Source organism: Theropithecus gelada, chromosome 5, assembly GCF_003255815.1.
Source record: "Theropithecus gelada isolate Dixy chromosome 5, Tgel_1.0, whole genome shotgun sequence".
Taxonomy (NCBI): Eukaryota; Metazoa; Chordata; class Mammalia; order Primates; family Cercopithecidae; genus Theropithecus; species Theropithecus gelada.
In genome coordinates this window covers 73,730,016-73,749,371 of record NC_037672.1, presented here as the reverse complement: position 1 = coordinate 73,749,371, position 19,356 = coordinate 73,730,016, and the positions used below count along the sequence as shown (strand labels likewise).

At 37.4% G+C, this 19,356-nt stretch overlaps 1 protein-coding gene across 1 annotated transcript in view; it reads right to left on the bottom strand.

Annotated features, from left to right (window-relative positions):
• The window catches only part of TMPRSS11F (transmembrane serine protease 11F), a 76,591-nt gene extending 76,480 nt beyond the window's left edge, over positions 1-111 (bottom strand). Inside the window, exon 1 of the mRNA XM_025386454.1 lies at positions 52-111. Coding sequence (XP_025242239.1) covers positions 52-62 — 11 coding nt within the window. The 5' untranslated portion in view covers positions 63-111. The remainder of the gene's footprint in view (positions 1-51) is intronic.
• Between the last annotated feature and the right edge of the window lie 19,245 nt (positions 112-19,356).

Sequence of the window (19,356 nt, the reverse complement as noted above, 5' to 3'; positions counted from 1 at the left end):
TAAACCTCTGTCCCCACTGATAACCTTTACTGAGAAAAGCTGAATACTTACGCGTACATCATGAACCCAGGACTAGGGCAGCTTCTATTCAGTTACCATCTGATCTGTATCAGCAGGTTAGGACTGGGAGGCTGCAAAATAATGACAGTCACTGGCAACAAGAAAGGAAACAAGTTTGACAGGTTTACTGAGTGAGGTATGCAGTCTTCTAGCCTGATAAGAACAAGAACATGATCAATTTTGTGCCAACTGGCTCCACACAGGGAAGTAATTGTCAGTATCCGCATAGAGAAACTCCAAGTAGTAGAGGGCTCAGAATGTGCAACTTGTGATGATTCAGAAGACCACACTTTTCCAGTTGGGGAAGTATGATAAGCATTGAGGTGTGGCCCCAGTTTGCTTTCCAAAAAAAAAAAGGCCAACAAAACAAAGCACACTAGAGCACAATGATAGCACTTATTCGTTCATTAGAAATGTTCTGTCTCTTCCCTTTGAGGGAATAACAAGGTGTAGTGGAGCGGAGAAGACCTACGTTATGAACCAGGGCACCTGTCTCAGCCATTATTCAGCTTATTGGGACTTACTTTCCTCCTGAGGAAAATGGCAGGACTGTATTAGCTTTTCTTAATACTGTCCATTTTAGCTCTAAATATAATAAAATGTATTGAAACAACTCATTTACCTAAAAGGAAGGTAAATAACAAAAGCAAAAATGTATTTTCTTCTTTCTTATTATTAGGAATAACTTTGTCCATCTTAGTGGTATGAATTCCCCAGTATTTACAAACCATCCCTTTAAATACTTTCATGTATCTGTAGAGAATTCAGTATAAATACATGAACTTCTTATAAAGATTAGAAAAGTTACAAAATAGAAATTACAATTTTAAGAGCTACTAAGGCTCAGAGTCAAAAGATATTAAAGAAAAATGATAAATTTGTATTTTCATTGTATGGAATACCTTCATCTAAAATGCTAAAAATGCAATGTGCATCTAATTGTAACACTTTCATTATAATGCTCTGCAAAGGTATTAAAAGGACAATGGGAGAAAAAGAGAGGAATAAAAAATACACAAAACAACCTGAAAACAATTAACACTATGACTTAAACAAAAGCAGACATATCAATGATAGCCTTGAATGTAAATAAATAAATTAAATTTTCAAAGATACAGACAACAGATAAAAAACCATGACCCAAATACATGCCACTTATAAGAAACACACTCTACCTCTGACAAATTGATAAAGTGCTAAATCCAGGGAGAGGATTTAGCAATTCTAAATATATATGTGCCCAACACTAGAGCACCCATATTCATAAAGTGGGATTTATCCAAGGGATGCAAGAATGGTTTAAAACACATAAATCAATAAATATAATATATCACATCAACAGAAAATAAACAGATTCATCACATCAACAGAAGAACAAAAACCAAAACCATATGATCAGTCTCAATAGACACAGTAAAAGCATTTGATACCATTCAACACCCCTTCATGATAAAAGCTCTCAACAAACTAGGCTTAAAAGGAACATACCTCAGAATAATAAAGGCCATATATGACAAGCTGACAGCTAACATTATATTGAATGGAAAAAAAAGTTGAAAGTCTTTCCTCTGAGAACTCAAATAAGACAAGAGGGTCCACTTTTACTGCTCCTATTCAGCACAGTAATGGAAGTCCTAGCCAGAGCAATCAGAAAAAAGAAAGAAAGAAAACATATTCAAATTGGAAAAGAGGAAGTCAAATTGTCCCTCATTGCAGATGACATGATCTTATATTTAGAAAAAACAAAAGTCTTTACCAAAAAACTCTTAGATTTGACATGCAAATTCAATGAAGTTGCAGGATACAAAGTCAACATACCAAAATCAGAAGTGTTTCTATACAACAATAATGAAAGAGCCAAAAAAGAAAAGAACACAATCCAGTTTACAATAACTACAAGAAAATAGAATACATAGAAATAAATTTAACTGAGGAATGGAAAGATCTTTATAAGAAAAACTACAAAATACTGATGAGAGAACTCAAAGAGGACACAAACCGAAAGACATTCTATTCTCACGGACTGGAAGAATTAATATCTTTAAAATGACCATACTGCCTAAAGCAAGCTACAGATTCAATATGATCTCTATCAAAATACTAACATCATTTTTCACAGAAATAGGAAAAAAGCATCCTAAAATGTTATGGAACAAATAAGAGCCTGAATAGACAAAGCAATCCTGAATATAAAGAGCAAACTGGAGGAATGACACAACCTGACATCAAAACATATTACAAGGCTATATTAACCAAAATAGCATAACGTTGGTATGAAAACAGACACGCCAATGAAACAGAATAGAGCACACAGAAATAAAACCACATATTTAGAGCCAATTGATTTTCAAAAATGGTTCCAAGAACATACACTGGTGAAAGGTCACTCTCTTCAATAAATGGTGCTGGAAAAATTAGATATCCATATGCAAAAGAATAACTGGATGCCATCCTTCACCATATACAAAAATTAACTCATAATGGATTAAAGACTTAAACATAAAACCCAAAACTATAAAACTACCAAAAGAAAACATTGGGAAAACATTTTGTGACATCGATCTGGAAAAAAACTTTATGGCTAAGACCTTAAAAGCATTGAGAACTAAAACAGAAATAGACACCTGGGAATATATTAGATTAAAAAGCCTCTGTACTGCAAAGGAAACCATCATTACAGTGAGGAGGCAACCTGTTAAATGGGACAAAATATGTGCAAAATATTCATCTGACAAGAGACTAATATGCAGAATTCACAAGGAACTCGAACAACTGAACAACAACAAATAAGCACATTAAAAAGTGGGCAAAGGCAGGAGTTCAAGACCAGCTTGGGCAGCATAGTGATACCCCATCTCTACAAAAAATAAAATAAAGTAAAAATTAGCTGGGTGTGGTAGCACATGCCTGTAGTCACAGCTACTTGGGGGTCTGAAGCAATGGGGTTGTCTCAGCCCAGGAGTTTGAGGTTACAGTGAGCTTTGATTGTGCCACTGCACTCCAGCCTGGGTGACAGAGTGAGACCCTGTCTCTAAGAAAAACAAAAACAGTAACCAAAAAAAAAAAAAAAAATGGAGCAAAGGATATGAACAGGTAATTCTCAAAAGAAGATATATGGGCTGGGCGTGGTGGCTCACACCTGTAATCCCAGTACTTTGGGAGGCTGAGGCAGGTGGATGATGAGGTCAGGAGTTCGAGACCAGCCTGGCTCTGTCACTACTAAAAACACAAAAATTAGCCGGGCATAATGGCGGGCATCTATAATCCCAGCTACTTGGGAGGCTGAGGCAGTAGAATCGCTTGAAACCAGAAGGCGGAGGTTTCAGTGAGCCAAGATCATGCCACTACACTCCAGCTTGGAAAACAAGAGCAAAACTCCATCAAAAAAAAAAAAAAAAAAAAGAAAAGAAAGAAAGAAAAGAAAATATATAAAAGGCAAACAGGTATATTTTAAAATCCTCAACATTGCTAAGCATCCGGGAAATGCAAATAAAAATCACACTGAGATGTCATCTTACCCCAGTTAGAATGGCTGTTATTTAAAAATAAATAAATAACAGATGCTAGAGAGGATACGGAGAAAATGGAACTCTTATACACTGGGAGTGGGAATGTAAGTTAGTATAACCACTATGGAATACAGTATGAAAAGTTCTCAAAAAACTAAAAGTAGAACTGCCATACAACCCAATAATCCCACTACTGGGTGTCTATACAAAAGAAAATAAATCAGTGTATCAAAAGGACACCTGCACTTGCATGTTTATTGCAGCACTATTCACAATGGTAAAGGTATTGAGTCAAACTAAGTGTTCATGAACAGACAAATGGATAAAGAAAATGTGGCATATATAAGCAATGGAATACTATTAGGTCATAAAAAAGAATAGTTATATCATTTGCAGCAACATGGATGGAACTGGAGGTCACTGTGTTAAATTAAATAAGCCAGGTGGAAAAAGACAAATTCCACATGTTCCCACACAGATAGAGAATAAAGTGATAGATACCCACGGGTGTGAAGGGAGTGAGTGTAAGAAGGGCCAATGAAGAGAGGTTGGTGAATGGGTACAAACTTAGATAGAAGAAATGAATTATAATATTCGACAGTAGACTAGGGCAACTATAGTTGTCAACAACATATTGTATATTTCAAGGTAGCTAGAAGACTTGAAATGTTACCAACACATAGAAATGATAATACTCAAGTTGATGGATATTCCCAAATACTTTGATGTAATCATTACACGTTCTATGCATGTAGAAAGCGCTCATATGTATCGCATAAATATGTAAAATATTATTTATCTACAAAAAGCAGGGTAACAGTTTGTGTGTGGGAGAGGTGAGGAAGGTACATGGGAATTCCTTGAACCTTCTGTTCAATTTCATGATAAACTTAAAACCACTCTGAAAGAAAACAATATATTAAAAACAAAAATGTGATAAATGATTAAAACATTGAACTATTAGGTCCTAGTTCATGTAGCATGTGAAGATTTTAAAAAGAGTGATCTTCATACAGCTTTACAAGCCTTCATAAAACAAATTCTGAGGGTTGACAGGCATTAGTAATTTATACTATAAAAGTGAAATTACTACACATGAATTTTCTTTCATTAGCATTCAGCACCCTTAGTTAGACACATATTGCCACATGTGGGCCAATACCACACTGTGTTTTTTTATTGTTGTTGTTTTTTGGTTTTTGGTTTTTTTTCCGAGACAGATTCTCGCTCTGTCACCCAGGCTGGAGTGCAGTGGCATGGTCTTGCCTCACTGCTACCTCTGCCTTCTGGGTTCAAGCGATTCTCCTGCCTCAGTCCTTCCAGTAGCTGGGATTACAGGTGGGCACCACCACACCGAGCTAATTTTTGTATCTTTAGTAGAGATGGGGTTTCACCTTATTGGCCAGACTGGTCACGAATTCCTGACCTCAAGTGATCCGCTGGCCTCGGCTTCCCAAAGTTCTGGGATTACAAGTATGAGCCACCACGCCCAGCCCACACTGGTTTCTATTGCTGCACTGTTGAATGATTTATTATCAGTCAAAAGACAATGCATGTTTGATGCAATACATCAATAAGGAAAAGTCAACGATAAAATGACATTACACCAGGATGTCAAGGGGAGAGTTAAGATACTGCCAAATTGATCATGTTTCTTCAAAATCAAAGAAATTTTTTTTAAAACCCCAACATTTAGAATAGGCTTTCTAAAAGGATTCTGTGCCCTTTCCTATAATTTTTGACTTTAAAATAAATTAATTAAATGTTTAACTTAATAAATGAGTCATCAGCAAATAATTTAATTTATACCTACTAATAACCTAAAGGTTGGCCTTAAGTTTTGCCTTGTGCTTGTGATGCAATCAATGTACTATTTTTTCCACTGAAGAAAGAACATAAGGGAATTTAGTGCAGAATCACACCTTTCCAAGTATGAGCAATCAGATCCAAAAGATGAGCATCCAGAAGACTCAATCTTGGAAAGAAGAGGCCACCTTTAACAGAGACAGAGTCCTATGAGTTAGAATGAATGAATCATAGGCCTGAGGAAAAGCAGACCAAAATTGGGTGGCCTTTATTGTAAGAATTGATATGATTTGTCTCAAAAAACTAAGACGATAAAAATTGGAGAAACTCATGATAAAATCTACTCATTTCTATGAATCACTTCCATTTGCTCATTAAATTCTGGAACTGAGAGAAACAATATATGTGCATTTTAACTCAAAAAGTGTGTCTTGGAACACATCAATGTTCAAGTCAATAATTTTTCATCAGATCTTAATTGTTTCTTTTTTTTTTTTTTTTTTTTTTTTTTTTTTTTTTTTTTTTTTTTTTTTGAGACGGAGTCTCGCTCTGTAGCCCAGGCTGGAGTGCAGTGGCCGGATCTCAGCTCACTGCAAGCTCCGCCTCCCGGGTTCACGCCATTCTCCGGCCTCAGCCTCCCGAGTAGCTGGGACTACAGGCGCCCGCCATCTCGCCCGGCTATTTTTTGTATTTCTTAGTAGAGACGGGGTTTCACTGTGTTCGCCAGGATGGTCTCGATCTCCTGACCTCGTGATCCGCCCATCTCGGCCTCCCAAAGTGCTGGGATTACAGGCTTGAGCCACCGCGCCCGGCAATTGTTTCTTTTAGAAAACTTTATTTTTAAGCAAAACATATATTTTACACCTAAGAGAAAAAGGTCACATTTGAATTATCAATATATAACTTAATTACTTCATTATAACCATATTCAAAGGTATACATACTCTATTATCACTCAAAGGTCAAGTGTGAAATGGTGTCCTTGCTGATAAGTATGTGTAATAGTACCTAAAACAATTTTATCAGTTTTAAGCAGTACAGTGAAACTGCAGGAACTGACTTACACAGCATTCTTTGGTCTCTTCATAGTTTTGGGGGTTTCTATTTTTCAACAGATTTCTAGCTGAACTCCATCATTTGTTTCTTTCTCCTTCCAACACACATTCATGCTCACTAAAGACTGTAATTACCCATAAAAAGCATTTTCATCATATGACTATTTTTAAAAAATCTTTTGGCTCTCTGTTTTCTACCTCATCAAGAATATACTTGACCTTCAAAATTTTCTAAGAATTAAATCTATCCCAACTTCATTTCTCATAATAGGTCACATTATGAACTTTAAGTCTAACTAAGCTTTGTCATTTTTAAAACATGTAATTCTCATTCTAACTTTGTAATTTATCTTCTATTATCACAGCCTCCTTCCCATTGGAGTATTCTCTACATTCTTTTCTCTCACTTAAATATGACACTTTGAAAAAGCTCAGTCTAATTACCACCTCCTTAACGAAATCTCTGTGAGATTAGGACAGCAGTTTAAAGTGCAGTTCCTGTATATAGACTGCTTGGACTCAAATGTTTGTTCTTCTACGAACTTTTTGACTTTGGTTAAATCACTTTTTCTGTGCCTCCATTTCTTCATCTGCAAAAGAAAGATGAAAGTAGCATTTATCTTTTAGAATAGTTCTGAGTAGTAAATGAAATAATGAATGTAGATGAATTGGAATGCTAATATATCACTAAATAAATATTACATCATTATCAACAACGACAACAGTTTAGTAGTAGTAGCATACTATTCCATTAACTCTTAGCCTGTACTCTATAAGTGATAGATTTCTTGGAACACTATGTAAGAAATCACTTAATAAGTCAGGCACGGTGACTCATGCCTGTAATCCCAGCACTTTAGGAGGCCGAGGTGGGTGGATCACGAGGTCAGGAGTTCAAGACCATCCTGGTCAAGATGGTGAAACCCTGTCTCTACTGAAAATACAAAAATTAGCCGGGCATGTTGGTGGGCGCTTGTAATCCCAGCTACTCGGGAGGCTGAGACAGAGAATTGCTTGAACCCGGGAGGTGGAGTCTGCAGTGAACCGAGATCGCGCCACTACACTCCAGCCTGGGCAACAGAGTGAGACTCCATCTCAAAAAGAAAAAGAAAAAAAAAGAAAAAGAAATCACTTAATAAATATTACATCATCGTCAACAACAACAACAGTTTAGTGACAGTAGCATACTATTCCATAACTCTTAGCCTCTCCTCTATAAGTGATAGATTTCTATCACTTATAATCCATGACATACAATTTAGCCCTTAATTATATGTGGGTTTGTGTTATTTGCTATTATCTTATGTATTACTCTAGTTTTGTCTCTTCAAGTACATTAAAAGTCCTAAAGACTCTAAAAACTCAATCTTTTGTTCCTTAGATGTCTTCCAGTGTCGGCTATTGGAACTTTCATTGCTGTTACAAAGCAATGACAAACCAAAGCTGGAGTCCAGTGTTAACAGAAGCAGTCTACTCTGCAGGTAGGAAATAAGCAAGTACATTATCTATGAAGAATTTTAAAACAAAGTTTATGTGGTTATTATGATGATCACCACTCACCAACAATTTTAAACAACATCACTGATAAAATATACCTCCATGCTGGGGGCAGAGACTAGTACCCACTGACACCCTACCCCTACTCTTCCTCCTAAATCACTGCTCTAACATTACCCTTCCAGGAATTAGATTTTTTCCTGGTCAATATTGGGGTTTCTGACACTTCTGAGTGCAGCATTATTTTTCAAAATTTTTACTATGTTCCACAGTAAAAATATATTTTAAACTACAGCACAGTACACACATAGATACACATACATGTTTCACAGGAGTCATGTGACTACTAAAAGGTCATGGCACTGATTTTGAAAAAAAAATATTGCTTTAACTTGATCCTTAGCAATCCAAATTAGAGCTACCAAGAATCTTTTCTAAAATGAATTTAGGTAGTTTCCCTGGGGTCCTGTGAACTAGATATATTTCAACACTGAAACAAACTAGACTTCTGATACTGAGGGGTAAAAAACAGAAATAAAAGAGTTGACTTCTTTTCTTGGGCCTTGTATACTAATAGGCATAAACAAGAGATAACTGTATACCAAAGCTAATCCCCAGGCTCAGGGGCGAGTAGGACGGACTTCCCAGCTTTGCTCTTTGGAATATTTATTCCCAAGTGTGGCCCTAACCATCTCTCAATTTCTCCTCCATTTCTATTCCTCATCTAAAATATGCTTATTACTCTTACTGAATTCTAGCCAAATTTGTATTCCATTCCAAATTCACAGAACACTGAAGCTCATCAATGTCCATGCCTTCCCAGACCATGTGTTTTGTTTCATTCATCTCCAGTGAGCGTACTAACTCGTTAGTTATCTCTCTCACTATCTATCCATAAATCAAGTACCTGTCACTGGAGAAATTACTTTATGCCCGTAATTCATGAATGAAACCAGTCATGATGCAATATTGGCTGGTCAGGATTTCCTCATGAAAGCTATAGTTAGAAGCCTAATTAACAGTAAGATGAGAAGTTTAGGCTTAATGACACATTTCAAATATTATAAATTACTCCTTCTTACCTACTCTTTGGTTTAGGAAAGAGAACAGTTGTAAACAGAGACTTAATCATTATTATACAATTTCCAGAAATGTATTTAAACAATGAAAATTTTATCGAAAAGCCCTTGGTAAATGTTGAAAAGAGGATGATGTATTCTTAGTTCTACACGAATGGCCATACAGTTACTTCACATCAACTACAAAGATGACCTAAATCTGTTTCAGTAGGGATTGTAGGGAATTCATTATAGATTAATATGCATACTTTCATTGACTAGCTAGTGTTAATATGGGCTTTTATTTCCTCTAAGCCACGGTTTCTCTAATTGTTAAAAATTAAGGTTATAAATACTATCAACAGTTCTCTCTATGCTCCTGATAATATAATATAGTAGGAAATTATACAAGAAAATTTAACACCTTGCAGGTAAAAACACTATTTGCAAAAATGTGATTTTCTACATAGAAATTCCAAGCTAATTAAGAAGAAAACTGAACTAACAAAGAATTTCACAGTAACTTAACACAAAAAATAAATATACCAAATTAAGTAACTTTATAAGCCAACTGTAAATAATTTAAAAATCATTTCATTCACAAGACCAAAAATCAAACAATATAATAATAATCTTTTAAAATGTGGAGAACTCATGTAAAAAAAGTTATATACTTTTTTTAAATTTAACTTAAATTTATTTTATGTTCTGGGATACATGAGCAGGATGTGCAGGTTTCTTACACAGGTAAACGTGTGCCATGGTGGTTTGCTGCACCTATCAACCCATCACCTAGGTATTAAGTCCCATATGCATTAGCTATTTATCCTGATGCTCTCACTCCCCCGACACTCTCTGACAGGCTCCAGTGTGTGTTTTTCACCTTCACATGTCCATGTGTTCTCATTGTTCAGTTCCCACTTATAAGTGAGAACATGTGGTATTTGGTTTTCTGTTCCTGTGTTAGTTTGCTGAGGATAATAGCTTCCAGCTCCATCCACGTCCCTAAAAAGGACATAATCTCATTCTTTTTTATACTTGCATAGTATTCCATGTTGTATATGTACCACATTTTCTTTATCCACTCTATCGATGGGCATTGGTGTTGACTCCATGTCTTTGCTATTGTGAATAGTGCTCCAACGAACATATGCATGCATGAATCTTTGTAATAGAATGATTTATATCCCGTTGAGCATATGCCCAGTAATGGGATTGCAGGGTCAAATGGTATTTCTGGTTCTAGGTCTTTGAGGAATCACCACACTGTGTTCCACAATGGTTGAGCTAATTTACATTCCTACCAATAGTATAGAAGTGTTCCTATTTCTCCACAGCCTTGCCAGCATCTGTTGTTTCTTGACTTTTTAATAATTGCCATTCTGACTGGCATGAGATGCTGTTTCATTGTGGTTTGGATTTGCATTTCTCTAATGATCAGTGAGGTTGAGCTTTATTTCATATATTTATTGGGCATGTAAATGTCTTCTTTCGAGAAGTATCTACTCATGTCCTTTGCCCAATTTTTAATGAGATCATTTGTATTTTTCTTGCAAATTTGTTTCAGTTTCTCATAGACTCTGGATATTAGACCTTTGTCAGATGGATAGATTGAAAAAATTTTCTCCCATTCTGTAGGCTGTCTGTTAAATCTGATGATAGTTTATTTTGCCGTGCAGAAGCTCTTTAGTTTAATTACATCCCATTTGTCAATTTTTGCTTTTATTGTAATTGCTTTGACATTTTCATCATGAAACCTTTGCCAGTGCCTATGTCCTGAATGGTATTGCCTAAATTTTCTACATTTTTTATAGTTTTGGGTTTTACATTTAAGTGTTTAATCTATCTTGAGTAAATTTTTGTATAAGGTGTAAGGAAGGGGTCCAGTTTCAATTTTCCACATATGGCTAGCCAGTTCTCCCAGCACCATTTATTAAATACGGAATCCTTTCCCCATTGCTTGTTTTTGTCAGGTCTGTCAAAGATCAGACAGTTGCATATGTGCGGTCTTATTTCTGAGTTCTCTATTCTGTTCCATTGGTCTATGTGTCTGTTTTTGTACCAGTACCATGCTGTTTTGGTTACTGCAGCCTTCTAGTATCGTTTGGAGTCAGGTAGTATGATGTTTCCAGTTTTATTCTTTTTGTTTAGGATTGCCTTGGCTATGGGGCTGTTTTCTGATTCCATATGAATTTTACAGTAATTTTTTCTAATTCTGTGAAGAATATCAATGGTAGTTTAATGGGAATAACTTTGAATTTATAAATTACTTTGGGTAGTATGGCCATTTTTACAATATTGATTCTTCCTATCCATGAGCATGGAATGTTTTCCCATTTGTTTGTGTCCTCTCTGATTTCCTTGAAGAGTGGTTTGTAGTTCTCCTTGAAGAGTTCCTTCACTTCCCTTGTTAGCTGTATTCCTAGGTATTTTATTCTCCTTGTAGCAATTGTGAATGGTAGTTCATGCACGATTTGGCTCTGCTCGTCTACTGCTGGTGTACAGGAATGCTTGTGATTTTTGCACATTGATTTTGTATCCTGAGACTTTGCCGAAGTTGCTTATCAGCTTAAGGAGCTTTTGGGCTGAGATGATGGGGTTTTCAAGACATAGGATCATGTTATCTGCAAACAAGATAATTTGACTTCCTCTCTCCCTATGTGAATAACCTTTATTTCCCTCTCTTGCCTCATTGCCTTGGCCAGAATTACCAACACTATGTTGAATAGAAGTGGTGAGAGAGAGCATCCTTGTTTTGTGCCAGTTTTCAAGGGGACCGCTTCCAGGTTTTGCCCATTCAATATGATATTGGCTGTGGGTTTGTTATAAATGGTTCTTATTATTTTGAGGCATGTTCCATCAATACCTAGTTTATTGAGAGTTTTTAACATGAAGGGATGTTGAATTTTATCAAAGGCTTTTTGTTTGTCTATTGAGATAATCATGTGGTTTTGGTCATTAGTTCTGTTTATGGGATGAATTAAATTGATTTGCATACGTTGGACCAGCATTGTATCCCAGGGATGAAGCTGACTTAATTGTGGTATATAAGCTTTTTGATGGGCTGCTGGATTTGTTTTGATAGTATTTTATTGAGGACTTTTGCATCAATGCTCATCAGGGATATTGTCCTGAAATTTTCATTTTTGGCTGTATCTCTACTGAGTTTCAATATCAGGATGATGCTGGCCTTATAAAGTGAGTTAGAGAGCAGTGTCTCCTTTTCAATTGTTTGGAACAGTTTCAGAAGAAATGGTGCCAGCTCTTCTTTGTACCTCTGGAAGAATTCAGCTGTAAATCTGTCTGGTCCTGGGCTTTTTTTGGTTGGTAGGTTATTTATTACTGCTTCAATTTCAGAACTCGTTATAAGTCTATTCAGGGATTCAACTTCTTCCTGGTTCAGTCATGGGAGGGTGTATGTGTTCCCGGAATTCAATCATTTCTTCTAGATTTTCTAGTTTATTTGCATAGAGGTATTTATAATATTCTCTGATGGTTGTCTGTATATCTGTGGGGTAAGTGGTCATATCCCCTTTACCATTTTTTATTACATCTATTTGATTCTTCTCTCTTTTCTTCTTTATTAGTCTAGCTACTGGTCTATCTATTTTACCAACTTTTTCAAAAAAAAAAAAAAAAAAGCAGCTCCTGAATTCACTGATTTTTTTAAAGGGTTTTTTGTGTCTCTCTCTCCTTCAGTTCTGCTCTGATCTTGGTTATTTCCTGTCTTCTGCTAGCTTTTAGGTTTGTTTGCTCTAGTTTCTCTAGTTCTTTGGGTTGTGATGTTAGGGTGTTGATCTGAGACATTTCTAGCGTTGTGATGTGGGTATTTCAGGCTATAAATGTCCCTTTTAACACTGCTTTCCCTGTGTCCCAGAGATCCTGGTACATGATCTCTTTGTTCTCACTGGTTTTAAAGAACTTCCTGATTTCTGCTTTAATTTCATTATTTACCCAGGAGTCATTCGGGAGCAGATTGTTCAATTTTCATGTAGTTGTGTAGTTCTGAGTGAGTTTCTTAATCCTGAGTTCTAATTTGATTGTGCTGTGTTCCAAGAGACTGCTTGTTATGAGTGCAGTTATTTTGCATTTGCTGAGGATTGTTTTACTCCCAATTATGTGATCAGTTTTAGAGTAAGTGCCAAGTGGTGCCAAAAAAAAAATGTATATTCTATTTTTCTGGGTGGAGAGTTCTGTAGATATCTGTCAGGTCCACTTGATTGAGAGCTGAGTTCAAGTCCTGAATATTCTTGTTAACTTTCTGTCTCAATAATTTGTCTAATATTGACAGTGGGGTGTTATAGTCTCCCACTATTATGAGAATCTAAGTCTCTTTGTAGATCTCTAAGAGTTTGTTTTATGAATGTGGGTGTTCTTGTAATAAGTGAACATATATTTAGGATAGTTAGCTCTTCTTGCTGAATTGATTTCTTTACCATTATGTAATGCCCTTCTTTGTCTTTTTTCATCTTTGTTGGTTTAAAGTCTGTTTTGTCAGAAACTAGGATTGCAACCCCTGTTTTATATGATTTCCGTTTGCCTGGAAAATTTTCCTCTATCCCTGTATTTTGAGCCTATGTCTCCTGCACATCAGATGGGTCTCTTGAATCGAGCACACCAATGGCTTTTGACTTTTTATCCAGCTTGCCATTCTGCATCTCTTAATTGGGGCATTTAACCCATTTACATTTAAGGTTAATATTATTATGTGTGAATCTGATCCAGTCATCATGATGCTAGCTCATTATTTTGCAGACTTGCTGATGTAGTTATTTCATTTTGTCATTGGTCTTTGTACTTAATAAGTATGCTTATTAAGGATATAAGTGTGTTTTTGCAGTGGCTAGTAACATTTTTTTCTTTCTATATTTATTGCTTCCTTCAGGAGCTCTGGTGGTGACAAATTCCCTCAGTATTTGCTCAGCATCTGAAAAATATCTTATTTCCCCTTCACTTATGAAGCTTAGTTTGGCTGGATATAAAATTCTGGATTAGAAATTATTTTCTTTAAGAATGTTGAATATTGGTCTCCAATTTCTTCTGGCTTCTATGGTTTCTGCTGAGAGGTCCACTGTTAGTCTAATGGGCTTTCCTTTGTGGGTTACCTGGCCTTTGTCTCTGGTTGCCCTTAACATTTTCATTTCAACCTTGGAGAATCTGATGATTATGTTTCTTACTGGGGTTCTCTGGATTTCTTGAATTTGAATGTTGGCCTGTCTTGTTAGGTTGGAGAAGTTCTCATGGATGATATCCTGAAGTATGTTTTCCAACTTGGTTACATTATCCCCATTTTAGGTATAGGTTCAGTCACAGGTTCAGTCTTTTTACATAATCTCACAGTTCTCAAAGGCTTTGTTTCTTTTCATTCTTTTTTCTCTAATCTTGTCTGCCTGTCTTATTTCAGCAAGATAGTCTTCAAGCTCTAAAATTCTTTCCTCGCTTGATCTATTTGGTTACTGATACTTGTGTTGCATTGTGAAGTTCTCATGTTGTGTTTTTCAGCTCCATCAGGTCATTTATATTCCTCTCTAAACTGGTTATTCTGGTTAACAGCTCCTGTAGTGTTTTATCATGATTCTTAGCGACTTTGCATTGGGTTAGAACATGCTCCTTCAGCTCAGTGAAGTTCGTTATTACCCACCTTCTGAAGTCTACTTCTGTCAATTCATCCACCTCATGCTCTGCCCAGATCTATGCCTTTGCTGGAGAGGTGTTGCAATCAAGTGGGGGAGAAGAGGTACTCTGGCTTTTTGAGTTTTTGGCATTTTTTTCATTGATCCTTTCTTATCTTGTGAGTTTATCTAACTTCAATCTTTGAGGTTGCTGAACTTTGGATGGCGTTTACATGGGACTTTTTGTTGATGCTGCTGCTGTTGTTGCTTTCTGTTTGTTTTTCTTTTCTTTATTTTTTTTATTATTATTATACTTTAAGTTCTAGGGTACATGTGCATAACATGCAGGTTTGTTACATATGTATACTTGTGCCATGTTGCTGTGCTGCACCCATCAACTCGTCAGCACCCATCAACTCATCATTTACATCAGGTATAACTCCCAGTGCAATCCCTCCCCCCTCCCCCCTCCCCATGATAGGCCCCGGTGTGTGATGTTCCCCTTCCCGAGTCCAAGTGATCTCATTGTTCAGTTCCCACCTATGAGTGAGAACATGCGGTGGGTTTCTTTTAATCCTGAGGCCTATCTCTGTAGGGCTGCTGCAGTTTGCTGGGGGTCCACTCCAGAAACTATTCGCCTGGGTCCCTCCTGCACCTGGATTGTCACCAGTGGAGGTTGCAAAACAGCAAAGATGGCTGCCTGCTCCTTCCTCTGGGATCTCTGTTCCAGAGGGGCACCAGCCTGATGCCAGCAGAAATACTCCTGTATAAGGTGTCTGGCAACCCCTGTTGGAGGGGGCTCTTACCCAGTCAGGAGTCATGGGATCTGGTACCCACTTAACAAAGCACTCTGGCTGCCCCTTGGCAGAGGGGGTGTGCTGTGCTGGGGGGAGTCCCACTTGTCTGGACTGCCCAGATTCCCCAGAGCCAGCAGAGAGAAAGACTAAGTCTGCTGATCCACGGAGACCATGGACACCACTCTGCCCAGGGGCTCAGTCCCAGGGAGATCAGAGTTCTGTCCCTAAACCCCTAGCTGGAGTTGCAGGGAGTTCCTGCAGGGAGGCCCCATCCAGTAAGGAGGGATAGGTCAGGGTCTGGCCTAAAGAGAAAGTCTGGCCACCATCTGCCACAGCCACTGGGCTGTGCTGTGGAGAATTCCTCCTGGGCCCAAACCATCCAGTCTCCCTGCAGTGGGATAATTTAGGAATCAGAGAGATCAAGGGGTTGAGGAGGATACTTATTATTTATTATTTAGGTGCACCAGCCCAGTCAGATTAACATCCAAAAAGACTGAGTCGCAAACATAGAGTCTGGTTACCTTTTAAGCATTTTGTGGGGCAGGGGGAGATCTGTGCAGGGGGAAGCATATTACAGAAGCAAGAAACAAAGACAGTTATTCAACTGAGACATGCGTTACATCATTTCTTACTTTTCAAGGAAAAACATGTTTTACAACTTGAGATTATCTGTCTAGTGACCTTGCAGCTGCACAGCTAGAGAAACAGAGTCTTCATGATGCCTTGGAAGGGGAGAGACAAGGCTCACCAGCCACAGAAAAACAGGCAGTTAATTTTTAATGGACTTTGGCTCTTTCTCTTCCTCTGGGATAATTGGGTTTTCTTACATACAGCTGAGTTTTTGCTTAGACAGTCTTTAATTTCTTTTAACTCCTATTTCATCCCCAGCACTAGCAGGGGGAAAAACCATAGACTGGAGCTGCAGTGATGGCAGCTGCCCCTACCACTGGGAGCTCAGTCATCTTAGGCAGCAGGCAGCCGCAGTGATGGTGGCCTCCCCTCCCCCTGGGAGTTCAGGTGTCTTAGGCAGCAGGCAACCAGAGTGAAGATGGCTGCCCCTTTCCCTGGGGAACTCTATAGTTTTAGGTGGTCTCCAGTCGAGTGGCCGCTGAGAATCTGCACAGTTTTGTGCTTGGGACCCAAAGCCTCAGTGGTATGGGCTCACAAGAGGGATCTCCTGATCTGCAGGTTACACAGATCCATGGAAAGAGCATGGTTTCCCGGGCAGGGTAGCACGATCACTCACTGCCTCCTTTGACTGGGTATGGGAGCTCCCCTTGCCCCATGTGGCTCGCAGGTGGGCCGTCACACCACCCTGCTTTTCCTTGCTCTCTGTGGGTCATGCCAACTTCCTAGAGTCCCAGTGAGAGAACCTGGATACCTCAGTAGTTGGTGCAGGATTCACTCACCATTTTCATTCTTCTCGGTGGGAGCCTCTGACCACAGCTGTTCCTAGTCAGCCATCTTGGCCTCTCCCCCAATAGCATGCATTTTAAAGATACTACAAAGATATGCAGAAAAATATTACAAAAGAAAAATATTTTTACAAGACAAAATGTGATTTTTATATATAAACACTGGCAATATAAAATTGTTTAAAAAGTGTAACAGTTTTAAGTATGAAATTTCATATTAGGTATCAGGATGTGGAAGAGGAAGAGTAGAGAAGGGAACAAGTAGAGGTTTTCAGCAGGATAGAGAAAAAAATGGGTGGCAAACAGTAAAACAAATAAAAGAAAGAAAGTGAGAAGAGAACATAGGAAATTCTGAGGATTACAATATTAAAATGTTCCTTTAGGTATAAATTTTAGAATGTTCTCTGGTCATGGCTCTTCAAATTTTTTTTATCTATGATCTCGCAGAGGCTGCAGTTTAAATAGCAGCAAGAGAGGGGCAGAACACAATTGTCAAATAGAAGGCTCCACTGATTGTCACCCAACAAGGACACCAAGTTAACAACCATCTACACCAAAAAAATAACCTTCATAAGAACCAAAAATCAGGTGACTATTCACAGTACCTGGTTTTAACTTCGTATCACTGAAAGAAGCACTAGAAGAGGGCAGAAAAGACAGTCTTGAATCACGGATGCCATCCCTCCCCCATCCACTGGCAGCAGTGGATTCTATTTTTACTTGCCTCTCCACCCCCTGGAGTTCCACTTCAAGTGGGAGCATGAGTAAATGTGCATCTAACCTCCTTTCCCCAAGTCTTTTTCATTCTCTTCATAATTTACCCAATAAGAAAAGTTCTTTTTTATTTTTTCTCCAGCATGGACTTACCTTATCATAACTTTCTTCCTTGAGGCAGTAATCCTCAGAATTTAGTTTTAAATAAGGAAGGAATATCCTTTCTACACTATGGAAGGAATGTTAACAATCTTGTCCTGGCTTGGCTCTAGAAATGATCATTGGAGCTAGCAGGATTTAGAAAATACTTTTTTTTTTTTTTTTTCATGACAAAGCTTAGCTTTCAAATTATGGCTTTCCCTCAACTACGAATAAATTTTACTTTGGATTTCAAAAGTTTTATCATTCTCTTACAAAATATTCATTGTAAAATTCCTAACCCAAGGCAAATGGATATCCTCAGCATGATGGGGGGTTGTTCATGCATGAAAAAAATGCAAAAGAGAAAAGCACAATGATGTAATTTTTAAAATATTACCTTATTACATATACTTGTCATCCTTTATTTCCCACAATACTGTGCTTTTCATAAAGAACATAATGAATGGAATCTTCTGACAGTAATACTATCTCCCATTTTTCCTTAAGTATGGAACCCACTAGATATTCTAGTCTCTCATTTTCTTCTCTTTTTTTTTAAATTTTCCCTACTCCATGTGGAACTTCAGCTGAACATCTCCCCTTTTGACTTGTGTGAATTTAGGCTTCCATATTTAACTGTGGTTTATCCTTTAACATATCAGTATAGTTATAGGGAACTTCCAGTTAAGAAATTTATAGGAAGTAGAGTATCCCAGTATAAAGATCTTGCATTCTGGAACTCTCAGGGTTTTTTCTTAAATCATTAACTCTCCTTTGCTTTTCTCTCTTAAAAGCAATAACGTAGAATACATTATTAGATTTACAAAAATATATACCCATTCAAAACCATGTACATAGAAAGTGTCTTTAAACAATTACAGTATGAGATGTGCATCATAATATGAATGTGTTTAATGTGTGTCTTTGTTAGGCTACAGGTAAGAATAGGATAAGAAAACAAAGCAAGGTTGACATTTATAATACCTTTGGGTTTTTCCCTAACTAGGATCTCAAGTTTCTTGGGTATGTTTTTTAAGGAGTTCTCTTGTGTTGAAATTGTTTATGACTTACAGTCCAATCAGAAATAGCTAAAGGGCACATTGTTCCTCTCATTTTCTCACAGAACAACTGTGATATACATATTCAAATCATGAGGAAAGTTGAAATTCATAGATGCAATGGTATCTTTACTTATATACGAAGATATTTTAATGATTTTCAACCTTAAATTTCCAATTATGAAAGCATAGCAATCGAGATAAAAACCACTGATTTTCTATCATGTGCCATATGCCTCATCATATCATGTTTAATCCACATTAGAGCACTTGAGGTAATACTATCCCCCTTTAACATATGAAGAAATCAATACTCAGAGAGGTTAATGACCAAATTCTAAGTCACACAGCTCGTAAGGAGTAGGGCCAAGATTTTAGCTTGCAGAGATTGACTTTTTCTACTATACTATGTCAGCTATTAATCTAGGGGAAAATGTTGATATATGTCGGTCTCTTCTCTGTACTAAAATTTTCTGCATGCCTCCTCTCCAAAATTTAAGCAAAGGCTGTGAATTAACAGTAACTGCCAATATCTCTCACCTCTTTCTCTAATTCCACAAATGTAAGGGCTGTTGAATCCCAGACAATGGATATGAGGCCTCTTAGGATCTATATGACTGACTTCCTGACAGAG